The sequence below is a fragment of the Seriola dumerili genome, unplaced genomic scaffold (genome assembly GCF_002260705.1).
Source record: "Seriola dumerili isolate Sdu_G_001 unplaced genomic scaffold, Sdu_1.0 BDQW01000322.1, whole genome shotgun sequence".
Classification (NCBI taxonomy): domain Eukaryota; kingdom Metazoa; phylum Chordata; class Actinopteri; order Carangiformes; family Carangidae; genus Seriola; species Seriola dumerili.
The window spans coordinates 422,612-436,377 of NW_019174577.1; the positions used below are offsets into that span (position 1 = coordinate 422,612).

A 13,766-nucleotide genomic window follows, 5' to 3' on the forward strand; every position below is an offset into this window, starting at 1 on the left:
TATTTCATGTTATGACTTTAAAAAAGGCACTGTTTGAATGCAAATTCAGGCCCCAAATTCAGGCCGCATGCTGGATGTATAATCCCTTATTAGATTAAACATGATAAGTGCAGTATTTGCCTGTGACAAACTGTCAATTTGTTTCAGGGACCTCTCTTGTGTTTTTTTTTTTATTTACTGAAATATGGATAAGGAAGTTTGGATATAGGAAACCTGAGCTGGTAACACTGACCATCCTGGCCACCACCCTGAATCTGCCTCTGGTTTCACGGGCAAATACGTCATTTGAACCTTGTGGAAATATAGGCTAATTGATAAAATATGATGATGATATAAAGTGATGATAATAAGTGGATAATCCAGTTCTGTAGCTCTCACCATAAGTACAGCCTTCGTCTGTGACAAAACAAGCTCACTTGGAGCAAAATCAGAGTTCTGGGTTTTATTTTGAGTGACCTGCCAAGTAAGTAGACTTGTCTCTCAAGTTATTATATTATTATTTATCAAAATATTCAATTATTGTTATAAAAATACACACCTCACAGGAGGCAAGTCCTAAAATCTGTCCTATCTGTATTACTCAACTTGATTAACTTTCTTCTGATGAGGATATTAAAAGAAGGAAACTTAAAAGTTGGTATTTGGAAATTCCTTTTTTATTTTCAATTTCATCACACTGACAGAGCAATATGAGACATCACAATTTTGCATGCTGAAAGCAAAACTTTGAAACAAGATTTTTACTCTGAACGTTTCATTCGTGACGTTTGAGGATGGTCTTGTATCCAGGGAAGGTTATTTTGATACATCAGTATAGACGTTGGGTAAATGTGGGTAGCTGCAGTTCTTCTGCAGTTGAAAGACACGATACCAACAGCTGTCCCATCGCACCATTTAGCAATCTTACACGGGTTGTTCTTGGCACCCACAATATCAAGAATGTTGATGAAGGAAAAATCAGATATATTGAGAAAATGTACAAACATGAATCTTATCAGGATGTGTGGACTGGTAAAGACATCATGCTCCTTAAAGTAAGTATATAAGTATATTCTTAGGTGGTATCATTCGTTGTTGTGGCATATCCTAACAATACCAAATAAAAATGTTCTGCTATACACACTACATCATGGTTTTATCGAAAAACAATAGCAAAAACACAATATACCAACATCAATATTACAACAATTGTTTGTTACCTTGAAGTCTGGTGAATGAAAATAGACTCTGCCAGTTTTTGCTCTCTCTGATTTCCAGTTGTCTCGAAAAGCTGAACTGAACAAAAAACTCCAAACGACCCCCCTTCCCAGATCTGAAATACATTTGGGGGACAATACAAAATGCTACGTAGCTGGATGGGGCTTCATCAAAACAGGTGGAAGAGTTGTTGATGAGCTGAGAGTGGTGGATGTGTCTGTCATTAACCCACGAGTCTGTCGAGAAATGTGGCCTGGTCTTCCCAACAATGTCATCTGTGCAGGTGGATATAAAACAAAGAAAGGATTCTGTCAGGTATTTTTTTGTATTATTTTTTTTATAAAAAAATATCAGCCCTATTTCTTGTATAGAAATGCAAACATAATATAAAATAAATACATAATAATAATATGAATAAACAATTAAAAATACTTCCCTCTCACAGGGTGATTCTGGTGGCCCTCTGGTGTGCGATGGGACAGCTGTTGGTATCGTGTCTTTCAACTGGGAGAAGAACTGCAGCTACCCACATTTACCCAACGTCTATACTGATGTATCAAAATACCTTCCCTGGATCAAGACCATCCTCAAACGCTCGAAACGTTCAGAGTAAAAATCTTGTTCAAAGTTTTGCTTCAGCATGCAAAATTGTGATGTCTCATATTGCTCTGTCAGTGTGACTGAAATTGAAAATAAAAAAGGAATTTCAAATACCAACTTTAAGTTCCTTCTTTAATATCCTCATCAGAAGAAAGTTAATCAAGTTGAGTAATACAGATAGGACAGTTAGGACTTGCCTCCTGTGAGGTGTGTATTTTTATAACAATAACTTGATATATTTGATAAATAATAATATAATAACTTGAGAGACAAGTCTACTTACTGCAGGTCAACTCAAATAAAACCAAGACTCTGATTTTGCTCCAAGTGAGCTTGATTTTGTCACAGACGAAGGCTGTACTGTAGGTGAGAGCTACAGAACTGGATTATCCACTTATATCATCACTTATATCATCATCACTATTTTAGCAATTAGCTATATTTCCACAAGGTTCAAATGACGTATTTGCCCGTGAACCAGAGGCAGATTCAGGGTGGTGGCCAGGATGGTCAGTGTTACCAGCTCAGGTTTCCCTATATCCACACTTCCTTATCCATATTTCAGTAAATAAAAAAAAAAAAAACTACAACAAGAGGTCCCTGAAACAAATTGACAGTTGTCACAGGCAAATACTGCACTTATCATGTTAATCTAATAAGGGATATACATCCAGCATGCGCCTGAATTTGGGGCCTGAATTTGCATTCAAACAGTGCCTTTTTTAAAGTCATAACATGAATACTCATACTCGATGAAATGTCACTAAGCCATATCTTCGTTATTACCCACAGCTGTGTCTCTTTTCAGCACTTTGGGACCATTCTTACTTTAATAAAACAGCCAAAGGCATAAACACATTGGGCAGTACACCTATAACAGGCCACACATACATTCCACTAGCTTCAGTAGCTCAGTGCAATCTCTCAGAACGGAAGTCTGATAGAGATAAGATCGTGGTTAGACAGACAGACCGTATGTAATTTTTACCGTCTGGTTTTGTGTCTCTCAACTCGGCAAAAAGGCACAACTAATCAAACTTCTCACTTCTGAAATGAACATAAAGGACCAAGAAAGGGTGTAGCTGAATGGGGTTACACTAGAACTGAAGCTTACGTTCTTGATGAGCTGAGAGTGGTGGATGTGTCTATCATTAACCTAAAAGTTTGCAGAGAAATGGGTTGGTCTTCTTGCCAATGTCATCTGTGCAGGTGGATATGAAACAAACAAAGGATTTTGTCAGGTATTTTTTCTGTCCATTCATAGAAAATATCAGCTGGTTTCTAGTCTAAAAGAAGTATAAACATGATACATCTTCTTAGATGAAAAGGAATGAATTAATCACAGGGTGATTCTGGTGGCCCTCTGGTGTGCAATAGAACCGCTTTTGGTGCTGTGTCTTTCAACAGAAAGTTTCACTGTGAATACCCAGAAGCACCCAGTGTCTACAGACATCTCTAACTTCCTCCGGATAAACAAGATTCTCAAGGAGGAAAAATGAAAATTGTAAAAATCTTACACAAAGCTTTGCTTCAGCATTTCAACTGTATTTGGGGGGTGACGTTGCTCTGTCAGTATTTGCTCTTTAACAGAAAGGCAAAAAACACTGTTTTGTCTTTCCTTCATCAGAAGATTGCTGTGTGAAGAGTGCTGTTCAAAGTATTTTAAAAATTGCAATGGCCCCTCTCCAGCAGCCTGTCAAAAAAAACTTCTCCAGGTAAATGTGATGCAGTATGTGGTAAAGCATTGGAAAATAGCACCCATTGTGTGTGTGGTTCAGAGAAGCAGGACACTCAGGTTAGACATTATAACAAAAAGGTAAAGCAGTGTGTTGAAAACATTAATGAAAAAAAATACATGTGAATTAAACCATAACCAACAGAGCTTCGTCCATTCAGGTAAAAGAAAAAGATGTAAATGGCAGTAATATTATAAAGTGAAAATTTATGTATTAATGCATTTATTTATTTAATCCAGTAGGCACTGGTACAAAAAAAAAGAAAAAAAGACAAAGACAAAAGTCAGCAGCTCGCACCACTGTGTGGGTATGATGTGTGATATCCACAGAAGATAAGATTAACTGTCAGGACAGCTCACTTGAAGATATGTTGAGGTTGGAAACTATGGTTTCTGAAGTTCATCTAGTTTGTCACATAATTCAAAGAAATGTGTGGGTGGGCTGTGTCAAGTAGATTCTCGCCAAAGTGTTGTGTTTGTGTAATAATTACTAAATTCATCCAAATAATGTTGAGTAAATATGGCTAAGAAATAGTAAGAGCATAAGAACAGAAAATTACATCATTGTCATAGTTGATAAAGATGACAGTTTAAGGATTGAGGCTGCTCGAAATGTCATTAGTTTTGCACATAACCGTATGAACCAAAGTATCGGACAAACTGACATTTTGACCTGATAATGGTGCCAAAGTGAAGGGATAACCAAAGTTATAACAAATTGCACTGTACCAAATTACACAGCAATCTTTCTATTAGTTCTTAAGACCTTTTCCTCAAAACCACAAATGTCACCCTCATTGTGGCGCTAGAGGAAAAGAGGAGAATAAGAGGATCACCAAAGTCTGCAAGATTTGTCCTCTGAGAGCTATGGATATGTGAACAAAATTTCATGGCAATTTATTCAAAACTTATTGAGATGTTTCTGATCAATCATATGTCTACCAAAACAAACAGTTTGGCTTTAACATACTTTCATTGTCTTATGGAGACAATAATTATTGTGTCTGAGTAGCCTTTGCAATGTTTGCGGTTTAACAAACATACAAAAAAAAAACCCTCATTTAAAATACTGTATTATTTTTTTATTATTTTGATTCCTATATTAACATTCTTCATAAGCAGATATAAAGTCAGTGAGTTAAGTTAATAAAGCGAATGCAATGGTTTTTCCAGTGTTTAATTGAGCTCAACACAAATTCAACAGTGTTTTCTTCTTAGTGTTCTGTAATCCATATACTTCATAATCTGTCCACCTAAAAGTGGCAGCAAGTACAGTGATCAAGGTTAGATACAGTTTTACCAGTGAATTTAATAATTTCATACTTTCACTTCCTTCCACACAGCTGAGAAACTTAGTTGCATTCTGCAGTATGTTACATGACACCAAAACATGCTCTTTCCAAAGTAAAAAAAAAAAAAAAAAGATGAAAGAAACCTGATGTAACCTAATAAGAAAGAGGAAATTGATTTTGCAGGATTGAGATCAAAGCAATAACATTGAGAATAAACCACAATTTTGTAAGTATCCCATATGAACGGACACACACAAACACAAATCACACTTCGTCTCCTATTCTACTTGTTAATCACTTATCAACTTGTTAATCTAACTCATATTGACCTTTGCTGAACAAGTGTTTGACTTTCGATTCATCACTAGACATGTTTCTCAAGGCAAACCTGAACTTTTTGAGCATTTCTTCAACTCTAACCGTCCCTTGCACCAATTATTATGAAACCCTGTTCTGAAAATCAAACCATATCTTTTGTAATCGCAGCAATTTCACCGCAGCATGTTAGCAAATTCACTGAAGCAATAAAGACCACAAAATAAGCAAGATGTTTTCTTCTCCAAAAATTATAAGACCAAGAGTAGAATGCATAGATCTGACCAGACACCATGGTGGTCAACTTCGTACTCATGCTGTTCTTTGTCCTAAATGGTAAGATACACCGACTGTATGATATATAATCCCAAAGCAGACAAACATACAGCATTATTTTTTCTAATGTCTTTTTTTGGTCCATAGTAAAGATTTTTTAAAAAGCTACAACTGTCACAAACCTAAATTAAGTTGGATTAACATACGTAAACAATGATGTATTTTGTGTTCAGGAGCTGATGGTACTCATATTGTTGGAGGCAGAGACGCTGCCCCCCACTCGCGCCCCTACATGGCCTCGTTGCAAGTCCGAGGTGTACATAACTGCGGGGGTGTACTGGTGAGAGAAGACTTTGTGCTGACAGCAGCACATTGTAACACACCTAGGTAAGAATTCAAATCTTTTGTTTTGTTGGAAGCAATGACATAAGTGCTTAAAGAACCATAACAGATAGCTACCTCGGGATTTGAAATCATTTTAAAATGGATAAAAACCTTTCTTAACACACATTTTTTCCCCCCACATCATATGACATTTTTTGGGGGGGAAATCTGGATTCTCAGAGAAAACATGCTAGTATAAAATATTTCCTGTTTTCCGTGCAGCTGCTTGTGTCATTTCATGTCAGTTTGGTTTGAAAATCAACTTGCAGTGACTTTATTCAATTAAATTAGACATACATAAATAATCTATCATAGTAAAACATTATATTTGTTCTAATTATGGTCAAACTGATGTTAAGTTACAAGCAGGAACTTTTTTTTTGGTACTTTCAGGGATTCTCTCTTTGACAAAAAAAGTGATGCTGGTAATTTTGACAGAAAGCACTCATTAGATTAAATTGTTTGAAATGTATCTAAAATCTTGCATTATGTTTTGAAAAGGTTTTCTTTCAGCATCTCAGAGTTTATTAACAGCCTTAACATCATATCTAATGTCCAGTCTTCATTCAATTGGGAATTTCTAGACCACACAGAGTTGTGCTTGGAGCGGATTCCCTGTCACGTAATGAGACTACAAAGCAGGAGTTCACTGTTGCCAGATCCATTCCACATCCCAACTATGATGGACATACAAATGATATCATGCTCCTAAAGGTGAGGAGAGTTGAAACTGTTGTCCTCTACACTATCAGATTTAAAGTAGAAGAATCCTACCTTAATTATTTCTAGATTGCAGAAAAACAATATAACTTGATGTTTAGCATACACAGACTCTAATACAGTTAACATGTTTTGCATTTTTCTGCCATTACTCTCTTCTTCTCAGCTCAACCGTAGGGCCCAACTGACTGAGGCAGTGCAGCTGATCTCTCTGAAAAGGGGCAGTGTAAAGAAATCAAGTCAGTGCATTACAATTGGCTGGGGGGATATAGGGGATAATAAAACCCTAGCCAACACACTGCAGGAAGTCAACGTAACCATCCTTTCAGGGCGGACATGTCGTAGCAGATGGGGACAGGTTCCCATCGCCAAATCAATGATTTGTGGTGTTGGGGCGAAGGTCTTTCAAGGCTTCTGCTCGGTGAGTACACTGGCTGGACAGTGATCAAGCAACGCTGAGCAAGGGAAAAAACAGGATATTTTAAGATTTATTTTAAGTACACCTACTGTTAAGTATCTTGTACCTTTTCTCTTCAAGGGGGATTCAGGTGGTCCTTTGGTGTGTGACAGAGCTGTAGCGGGCGTTGTCTCCTTCTCTGGACAGCGATGTGGAGACCCCAAGACCCCTGATGTCTACACACGCGTATCACCCTTCAGGAAATGGATTAAGAAAGTGATAAAAAACAATTAGGCAAATTAGTTGGAGTATTAATATATATGCTGACTTGTACTCTTCAAGAGAAGGCTATTAATAATATACAAATGTGTGGTGTTATGTTGTTTAAAGTGACCAGTGGGGTGGGAAAAATTCTTTTCGTCCTTAAGTTTCAAAAGTATATTGAACTGAAGGTAGAAATAAACTAAAAATGAAAATGTCTGTATTATTCTTTAAATTGTCCATCTCTGTTCACCAAACATTACAAAAATTAGAAATTGTGCTTCCTCTTGCTCACTAGTAATATACAACATAATCAGGATTAATTAGCAAGGATTTCTTTTCTCCAATCCTGTTTTCTCAAAGTTCCCCCATTACCTCTATAATTTTACAGAACTTGAAATTAAGGAAAAAAAATATCCAGTGCACACATTTCATTGTTGTTTTGAATATACATAATACATATTAACACAATCTCAACCTTGAATTCTGTAGTTGGCTTTGTAAAGAAATCTTTCAGATCATAGTGGTGGATTGGTGTGTCAGTTAAAGTACCAGGACACTGAGGTAGACTAGTATTTCTACAAGTTATCAGCTGGGACAAAGTAGCCTATCATGGCTCACTATAAAATATCAGTGAAGGCAGGTGTCCACATTTACAAACCCTGAATGCTAGGTCAGTGATGAATGTGAATGGCTGCCCTTATGATATGGATTATGATGCCCATGGCACTGATAGGCATTCGGTTAATATTTCAAGATCATTTTAAAATTTGGTCATCACCTATAGTGTGCTGCCTTAGAGAGCCTCTACTTATGCAAATAAGTTGTGCAGTCTGATGGTTTTGGTTGAAATTGTGAAAACTGATTAAAATACTAAACAAAAATGAACAAGTGTGGGTTTAATTTTATTTTAAAAGTCAGATGTAACTTGTTCTACAGCAGTAGTGTTATGTTAGTTGATTTTCAGAAACTTAAACTCCTGAAATGTTACGGAGAGCGAGAGAGAGAGAGAGAGAGAGAGAGAGAGAGGAGAGAGAGAGAGAGAGAGAGAGAGAGAGCGAGAAAGAGAAACATAATGATAACATTAGATGACAGCTTGATAATATTGCTTTACAACTTTAACACCTATTATGCTATCTGCCCTAAAGTTAAACTTTAAACAATTATTGCCTCTCATAAATTGCTGACCTCACATCAGAGCAAACATTAACTTAACTTACTCTGTAATGTCGCTCGTGCCTACGCATACCGGAATTAGGCCTTTTCCAAAGAAGCCCAGTAAACACCAAAGTAAAACTCGGGTCGTGGTCGTCACGGTTAGAAGTCCAAATAATGAATAAACACCAATTCCCACTTTCATCGCGCCCGCGTTCATGTCTTCTCTGAGGTCATGGTAACCGAAATGCTCGCTGGGAGCACGAGTCTTTTCTCGCCATCTCCCATTTTCCACAGGTTTCGCGAGATTTACGTAGACTGGTTGGTGTGTGGGAGCATTTCTCCGCCAGACGAACTGAACAATACTGATATGAAATCTGCGTAAAGGTTAAAGGTAATAAAAATGTGTTTTGAAGAGAGGAGAAGCCTGTTAAGACCCATTCGTTGCTGATGTTTGTTAGCTGCCATTGGGGACACTGACGAGCGGATGTAGCTAGCCGCCTCCACTTACCTACAGTCACATCTGCATTGAGGTAGAGCGAGGACAGACGAGTGTTATTGATAACCCACAGGGTGAGGTGTAGGTGTGTTGGATTTAGTCCAAGACAGGTGACTTACCGCGTAGTTTATCGGGCTCGCCTAATCATATTATACGTGCATGTTGCTAATGTATAAGTTAGTGGGAGTAAAATGTGTCCGGCTAACGTTTACATACTGTAACTTGTCAGATACACTGAAATGGCTGACGTATTCTCTTTAAATTGACAGATTTTTTTTAAATCCTTCACTGAGGCATATGATAAAACTACACGGTCTTGCCGTAGTGGTGCTGTGTATTACAAACACTGACCTCCATGTCTGTATAGTTAAAGTAAATACCCAGGAAGTTATTCCATCATGTTAATCCATTGGCTGTTGGAGTTGTCAGTCTGTGCTGAGCTGGCTGCAGCCTGTCACGGGTCTGTTCTGACAGGCGAGCCTCTCAGCGAAAGGAGAGGCCATCCTTATGGTGTAGCATACTTTACATGTGAAGTTTGGCAGCTGTCATACTCACTCACATAATAACTGAACATTGCCCTGTCTTTCTCTTGATCAGTAGCCTTTGAATTTCTGGAGGCATGTCCAAGAAAAGGGGCAGGTATGTAGAAACAAAGCTACTGTATGTGCCATCATATGATTGCCATTATTGGTGGTTTCAGAAGATATTGTAACAGTAAAACTATAATGTCACAAACAGCTACATGAAAAAGTGGTTAATCCAGATACTCAAATCACTGGAATTAACAAATAAGATATGTTGGACCAAAGGCTGAAATGAATGACAAAAAATCATATTGCATTCTGATTTAAATAATCATTGATGGTGCTTGCAAATAGACCTGCATAAATAATGTAGGTTATTTGAAGTGGCCTCAGTTTACCTAACTTTCCAGAAACATCTCAAATGCAAATGTATATAAGTGATCAAACAGCTGGAATAAGTTACATAGCCTGATATCATAAAACTTTTTATTTGTGTAAGATGCATACTCTGTTTTAAACCTTAACCACAGACACACAGACCTGCATATTCATCCTGTTTTACCAGAAAGCGGAGCAGCGGGGAACTGAGTGACACAGTAAGCCCAGACCCGAACAGCATTCTGGGAGTCCGTATTCAACATAACTGGCGTGAGAAGGGGAACCAGAGCAAATGGAAGGGAACAGTGCTGGACAGGCTTAGTGTAAATCCTTCTCTGTTCATGGTGAAGTATGACGGCTTTGACTGCGTCTATGGCATCGAGCTGTTCAAGGATGAGAGAGTGTCCAACCTGCAAGTCCTATCAGAAAAAGTTGGTGAGTTAGGAGAAGTTTCTCTCTTACTTTATTTTTCAGATAATAAAGGTTGATATTTGCTTCTTTTTTTTTTTCTTGCAACAGTTGGGTTGTACAGTATCTTGTACATCCTTTGTGCCTGTGTCTCCACAGTAAACAACAAAATCAAGATACCTCCAGGGGCTGAGGAGCTGGTGGGCAAAGCTGTGGAGCATCTGTTTGAAAAGGAAGATGGAGAGAAGAATGAGTGGAGAGGCATGGTCCTCTCCAGAGCTCCAATCATGACCAACTGGTATTATATCACTTATGAAAAGGACCCCGTTCTTTATATGTACCAGCTGTGGGACGACTATGCTGATGGAGACCTCAGGATTCTGCCTGAAGCAGGTACTCACTAAAGACAGATTGATACTTGACAAAACTTTAAGTCTTTGATAATGTTGTCCTAAGGCTTGATGGATAAGATCACGAGCGCCCACTACATGACGTAAATCAGTTTTCCACTTTGGAAGATTGCATCATTTTTTTTGGGGCACAGACACCATGTGAGTTCATCAGCAGTTACAGCGGTCATGGAAGTCTATTCATAGTCTTCTTCAAGTGCTTCATCAAGGGCTTTGACTCCCAGTAGCAAATAGGCAAAATTATGTATTTTAACATAAGCACTTCTTCAGCAATGTCACTCTGACATATGCTATCAATAATTAAAGTTGTTCACAAAAGTAAAAAAAAAGGAATCAGATTGTAATTAGGCAGCGTCTTCTTTGGAAGATTAGATAGTCACGGTCATGAAAATATTTCTGCCACAGTCGGATAAGGAGAGCCAAAACTCTAATCAGTGATTTCATCAAACAACTGATCCTGGAGCTGTTCCAGAGGTAATGGGTATGTTTAGACATGCACAAATTGCTGCTTCTAATTTGAAAACATTCAAACGACTTGGCACACAAACATTGACAGTAATTCCTAATCAAGTCTAATTCAGATAGTGAGAACTCTTAATTAATAAAAATCTTAAATACAGAGGCATTCTGCAAAATACAGAGACTTAGAAGAACTTTTTTTTTTTTAGTCTGTTAAAGTTTTGCTTTCATAATAATTTTCACTTTACAGATGTGATTAAAAAAATATAAAGGATTCTTACACTGTAGAGCTGTTTGGAGATTTTCTTTCCTTAATTTCAGGTTCTGTAAAATTATAGAGGTAATGGGGTAACTTTAAGAAAACAGGACTGGAGAAAAGAAATCCTTGCTAATTAATCCTGATTATGTTGTATATTATTAGTGAGCAAGAGGAAGCACAATTTAATTTTTTTTTAAGTTGGACCTAACTCAGATATAATTGTAATTCTAATGTTGTGATGTTTCATTCCTCTCCTCAGAAAACAAGCACCTGTTGCCTGCAGACAGGAAGCCAGGGGAGGAGACGGAGAGTCTGGTGGGGAAACAAGTGGAGTATGTTACTGACAAGGGTGTGAAGAGAACTGGCCTGGTCATCTACCAGGTTCCAGCCAAGCCCTCTGTCTACTATATCAAATACGATGATGACTTTCATATCCATGTCTATGACCTGGTCAAAACCACCTAGAAATAGTGGACACTTTTATGTCACTCTCCAGCCTCCCTCCATCTGCTTCTGTTCCACTCATTGTTACAGTCTGTTATTCAAAGCCATGGCAGGGTTGAATAGTTAATATGCTTTATTGTTCAGAAGAAAGTGCAATCTTTTTCTGTATGCACAGCAGAACTGTAGCACCGCTATGCTTTGCTATTTCGAGGAGAGGGAGTCAACTTGTTTTATTATTGCTGCTCTACTTTATACTTTAATGTTTGGACAGTCCCAAGATTGCACTGCCCAACAGCTGCAAAGTGCAGTTGATACTGCACTTGCATTGTTGTCCCTGAGATACTCACTGATCTGTCCTTAAAGTAATTATCTTAATTAAATCCTAGTATGATTAAAAAAGCTGTTCAAAATATTTAACAACATTTTTCTTTGGATTTACTTAATAGGTAATAAGCTTGGTATACACATTTTCTTCTGCATAGATGCCTTCCATGGACACATTTATTAAATGTAATGGGCAGATAAATATGTGTACTGTATTTATCTAACAGGTACATCAGATAAATCAGTGTTAGTACTGGAAAGGATGAATAAAAGCAGCATTGTAAGAACACCAATCAAGAACAATTCAAATGAGTTATGCTCACGTGGAAAAATGCTCCTGCACCTTCGCACCATTTTAAGTTCATCCATGGCTCTATGAATTGGCTGCATTTTCATGCTGGGCATTTCTTCTTTTAGCCTAGAAGGAAGGTTTCTGCACAGGCTCTAAATCATAGTTTAACAGCACAAGGAACATCAGATTCTTTGTACTGGTAATTAAGATGCTAAATTCCCACTTGAATTTGATCCTACACAAATCATCAAGTGCCTTCCGGCTTGTCATTTTGCAATATTGTACATACTGTATCTCTGACTATCTACGCTCTTAATGAATCTTCATGTATGAAGGCTGCTATTGGGTATTCATTCAGAAGTGGCGACAATGATGGCTTGAGGAAAGTTTTGCAATCATCAGTTTATATTAGTGCTGTGATTTGCTCTTAATGCAGTATGAAAATGTTCTTTACATATAACACACATCATCATTGGTTGTATAATCTCACTATTGATATTGTGGGGAGCACTTTAATTGTATAAAGTTTACATGTTTAGGTTATGGTATGCTATATCGTTTCCCCAAAATGCTTTTTCCTTTAGATCAAAATGTGGCAGAATAACGCTTTATATCACATGGATAAAGAAAAAAAGAAAATAAAAATAGTTGCAATACATTCAGATGACAGTATTTAATCTGTACAACTTGTGTAAAATGCCTTGTAACGTTGCCTGTTGTGATAATTCACAATATGAATATATCATCAAAACACCACCAGCTTTTAGTGAACAGTTCGTTAATATACATAAATTATAAACTGAATATTTAACAGGTATAATCAACTGACAAACCACTGTCGACAGTAACTAACTCTGGTTCTAGTCTGTTAAAACTGTCTCTTAGTCTTGCAAACATGACATGTATGCTTGCAGTATGGATTACATCCTAACCTCATCGCCATGTCCTAGCTGCTGAATTGGTCTTGCCCCTCTCAGCCTTCTCCGAGTCATTCAGCGTATCCCTCAGTAAAATAGTCAATCAGTAGGTGTACTGTTACTGTTATTTTTAGCTGTCAAAACTCTGCATGCATCATCTGCACAGAGTGCCTGGAGATTTTCAAACCTTACTTTGACAGTGGAGAAGTGACAATGTGTGGCAGAATCAGTAGTTTGTTTAACCCACATTAAAAATAAAACAATCAAAAAAATAGGGTTAACGCTGTACATCACCACCAGTGGTGCTGTGGAGTGTTTGTGTTGTGTAGAGTGGAATTACAAATGACTGTGTGCGCTCTTTCATGCTTTTGATCACCTCCTCCTGTTCTGAAGTTGTAGCACCATCAACAGGCAATTTGTGTCATTATTATTCTGTCATGAGTAATAAAGATTTTTGCACATTTGTTTGGTCTTATTCTTTAAACACACTGCCATGACAAACACGCAGACTCAATAAATC

The 13,766-nt window shown here is 37.5% G+C and overlaps 3 protein-coding genes and 1 long non-coding RNA gene across 6 annotated transcripts in view; 3 read left to right on the top strand and 1 right to left on the bottom strand.

Moving 5' to 3' along the window:
• The window catches only part of LOC111232135 (granzyme B(G,H)-like), a 3,277-nt gene extending 1,382 nt beyond the window's left edge, over positions 1-1,895 (top strand). The window contains exon 5 of the mRNA XM_022759503.1: positions 1,643-1,895. Coding sequence (XP_022615224.1) covers positions 1,643-1,810 — 168 coding nt within the window. The 3' untranslated portion in view covers positions 1,811-1,895. The remainder of the gene's footprint in view (positions 1-1,642) is intronic.
• A 2,804-nt stretch (positions 1,896-4,699) lies between these two features.
• LOC111232068 (serine protease 57-like) lies at positions 4,700-8,041 on the top strand. Its single transcript, XM_022759421.1, has 5 exons — positions 4,700-5,475; positions 5,649-5,802; positions 6,384-6,513; positions 6,686-6,940; positions 7,058-8,041. The coding sequence occupies exons 1-5, from the start codon at positions 5,433-5,435 to the stop codon at positions 7,208-7,210; spliced, it is 735 nt and encodes a 244-aa protein (XP_022615142.1). The 5' UTR covers positions 4,700-5,432; the 3' UTR covers positions 7,211-8,041.
• On the bottom strand, positions 6,882-8,503 carry LOC111232072. The gene is made up of 3 exons (XR_002665530.1): positions 8,398-8,503; positions 7,044-7,170; positions 6,882-6,974 (listed from the first exon to the last, which is right to left on the bottom strand). It is a non-coding gene; the product is annotated as an uncharacterized LOC111232072 (long non-coding RNA).
• Positions 8,504-8,622: 119 nt separating this feature from the next.
• On the top strand, positions 8,623-13,710 carry LOC111232069 (spindlin-W-like). 3 transcript variants are annotated; one of them, XM_022759422.1, is made up of 5 exons: positions 8,623-8,726; positions 9,429-9,470; positions 9,921-10,168; positions 10,301-10,534; positions 11,529-13,710. In XM_022759422.1, the coding sequence occupies exons 2-5, from the start codon at positions 9,451-9,453 to the stop codon at positions 11,732-11,734; spliced, it is 708 nt and encodes a 235-aa protein (XP_022615143.1). In that variant the 5' UTR covers positions 8,623-8,726; positions 9,429-9,450; the 3' UTR covers positions 11,735-13,710. The 3 variants fall into 3 exon arrangements, with proteins under 3 accessions (XP_022615143.1, XP_022615144.1, XP_022615145.1); XM_022759423.1 differs by having other exon boundaries at positions 9,432-9,470; XM_022759424.1 differs by lacking the exon at positions 9,429-9,470.
• The last annotated feature ends 56 nt before the right edge of the window (positions 13,711-13,766 follow it).

Bases quoted from the DNA above. Each gene is read 5' to 3' on its own strand.
- LOC111232068 (XM_022759421.1), top strand. From the start codon at position 5,433: ATGGTGGTCAACTTCGTACTCATGCTGTTCTTTGTCCTAAATG. The intron at 5,803-6,383 runs GTAAGAATTCAA...GGGAATTTCTAG, and splicing joins GCACATTGTAACACACCTAG to ACCACACAGAGTTGTGCTTG. The intron at 6,514-6,685 runs GTGAGGAGAGTT...TCTTCTTCTCAG, and splicing joins ATGATATCATGCTCCTAAAG to CTCAACCGTAGGGCCCAACT.
- LOC111232069 (XM_022759422.1), top strand. From the start codon at position 9,451: ATGTCCAAGAAAAGGGGCAG. The intron at 10,169-10,300 runs GTGAGTTAGGAG...GTGTCTCCACAG, and splicing joins AGTCCTATCAGAAAAAGTTG to TAAACAACAAAATCAAGATA. The intron at 10,535-11,528 runs GTACTCACTAAA...TCCTCTCCTCAG, and splicing joins CAGGATTCTGCCTGAAGCAG to AAAACAAGCACCTGTTGCCT.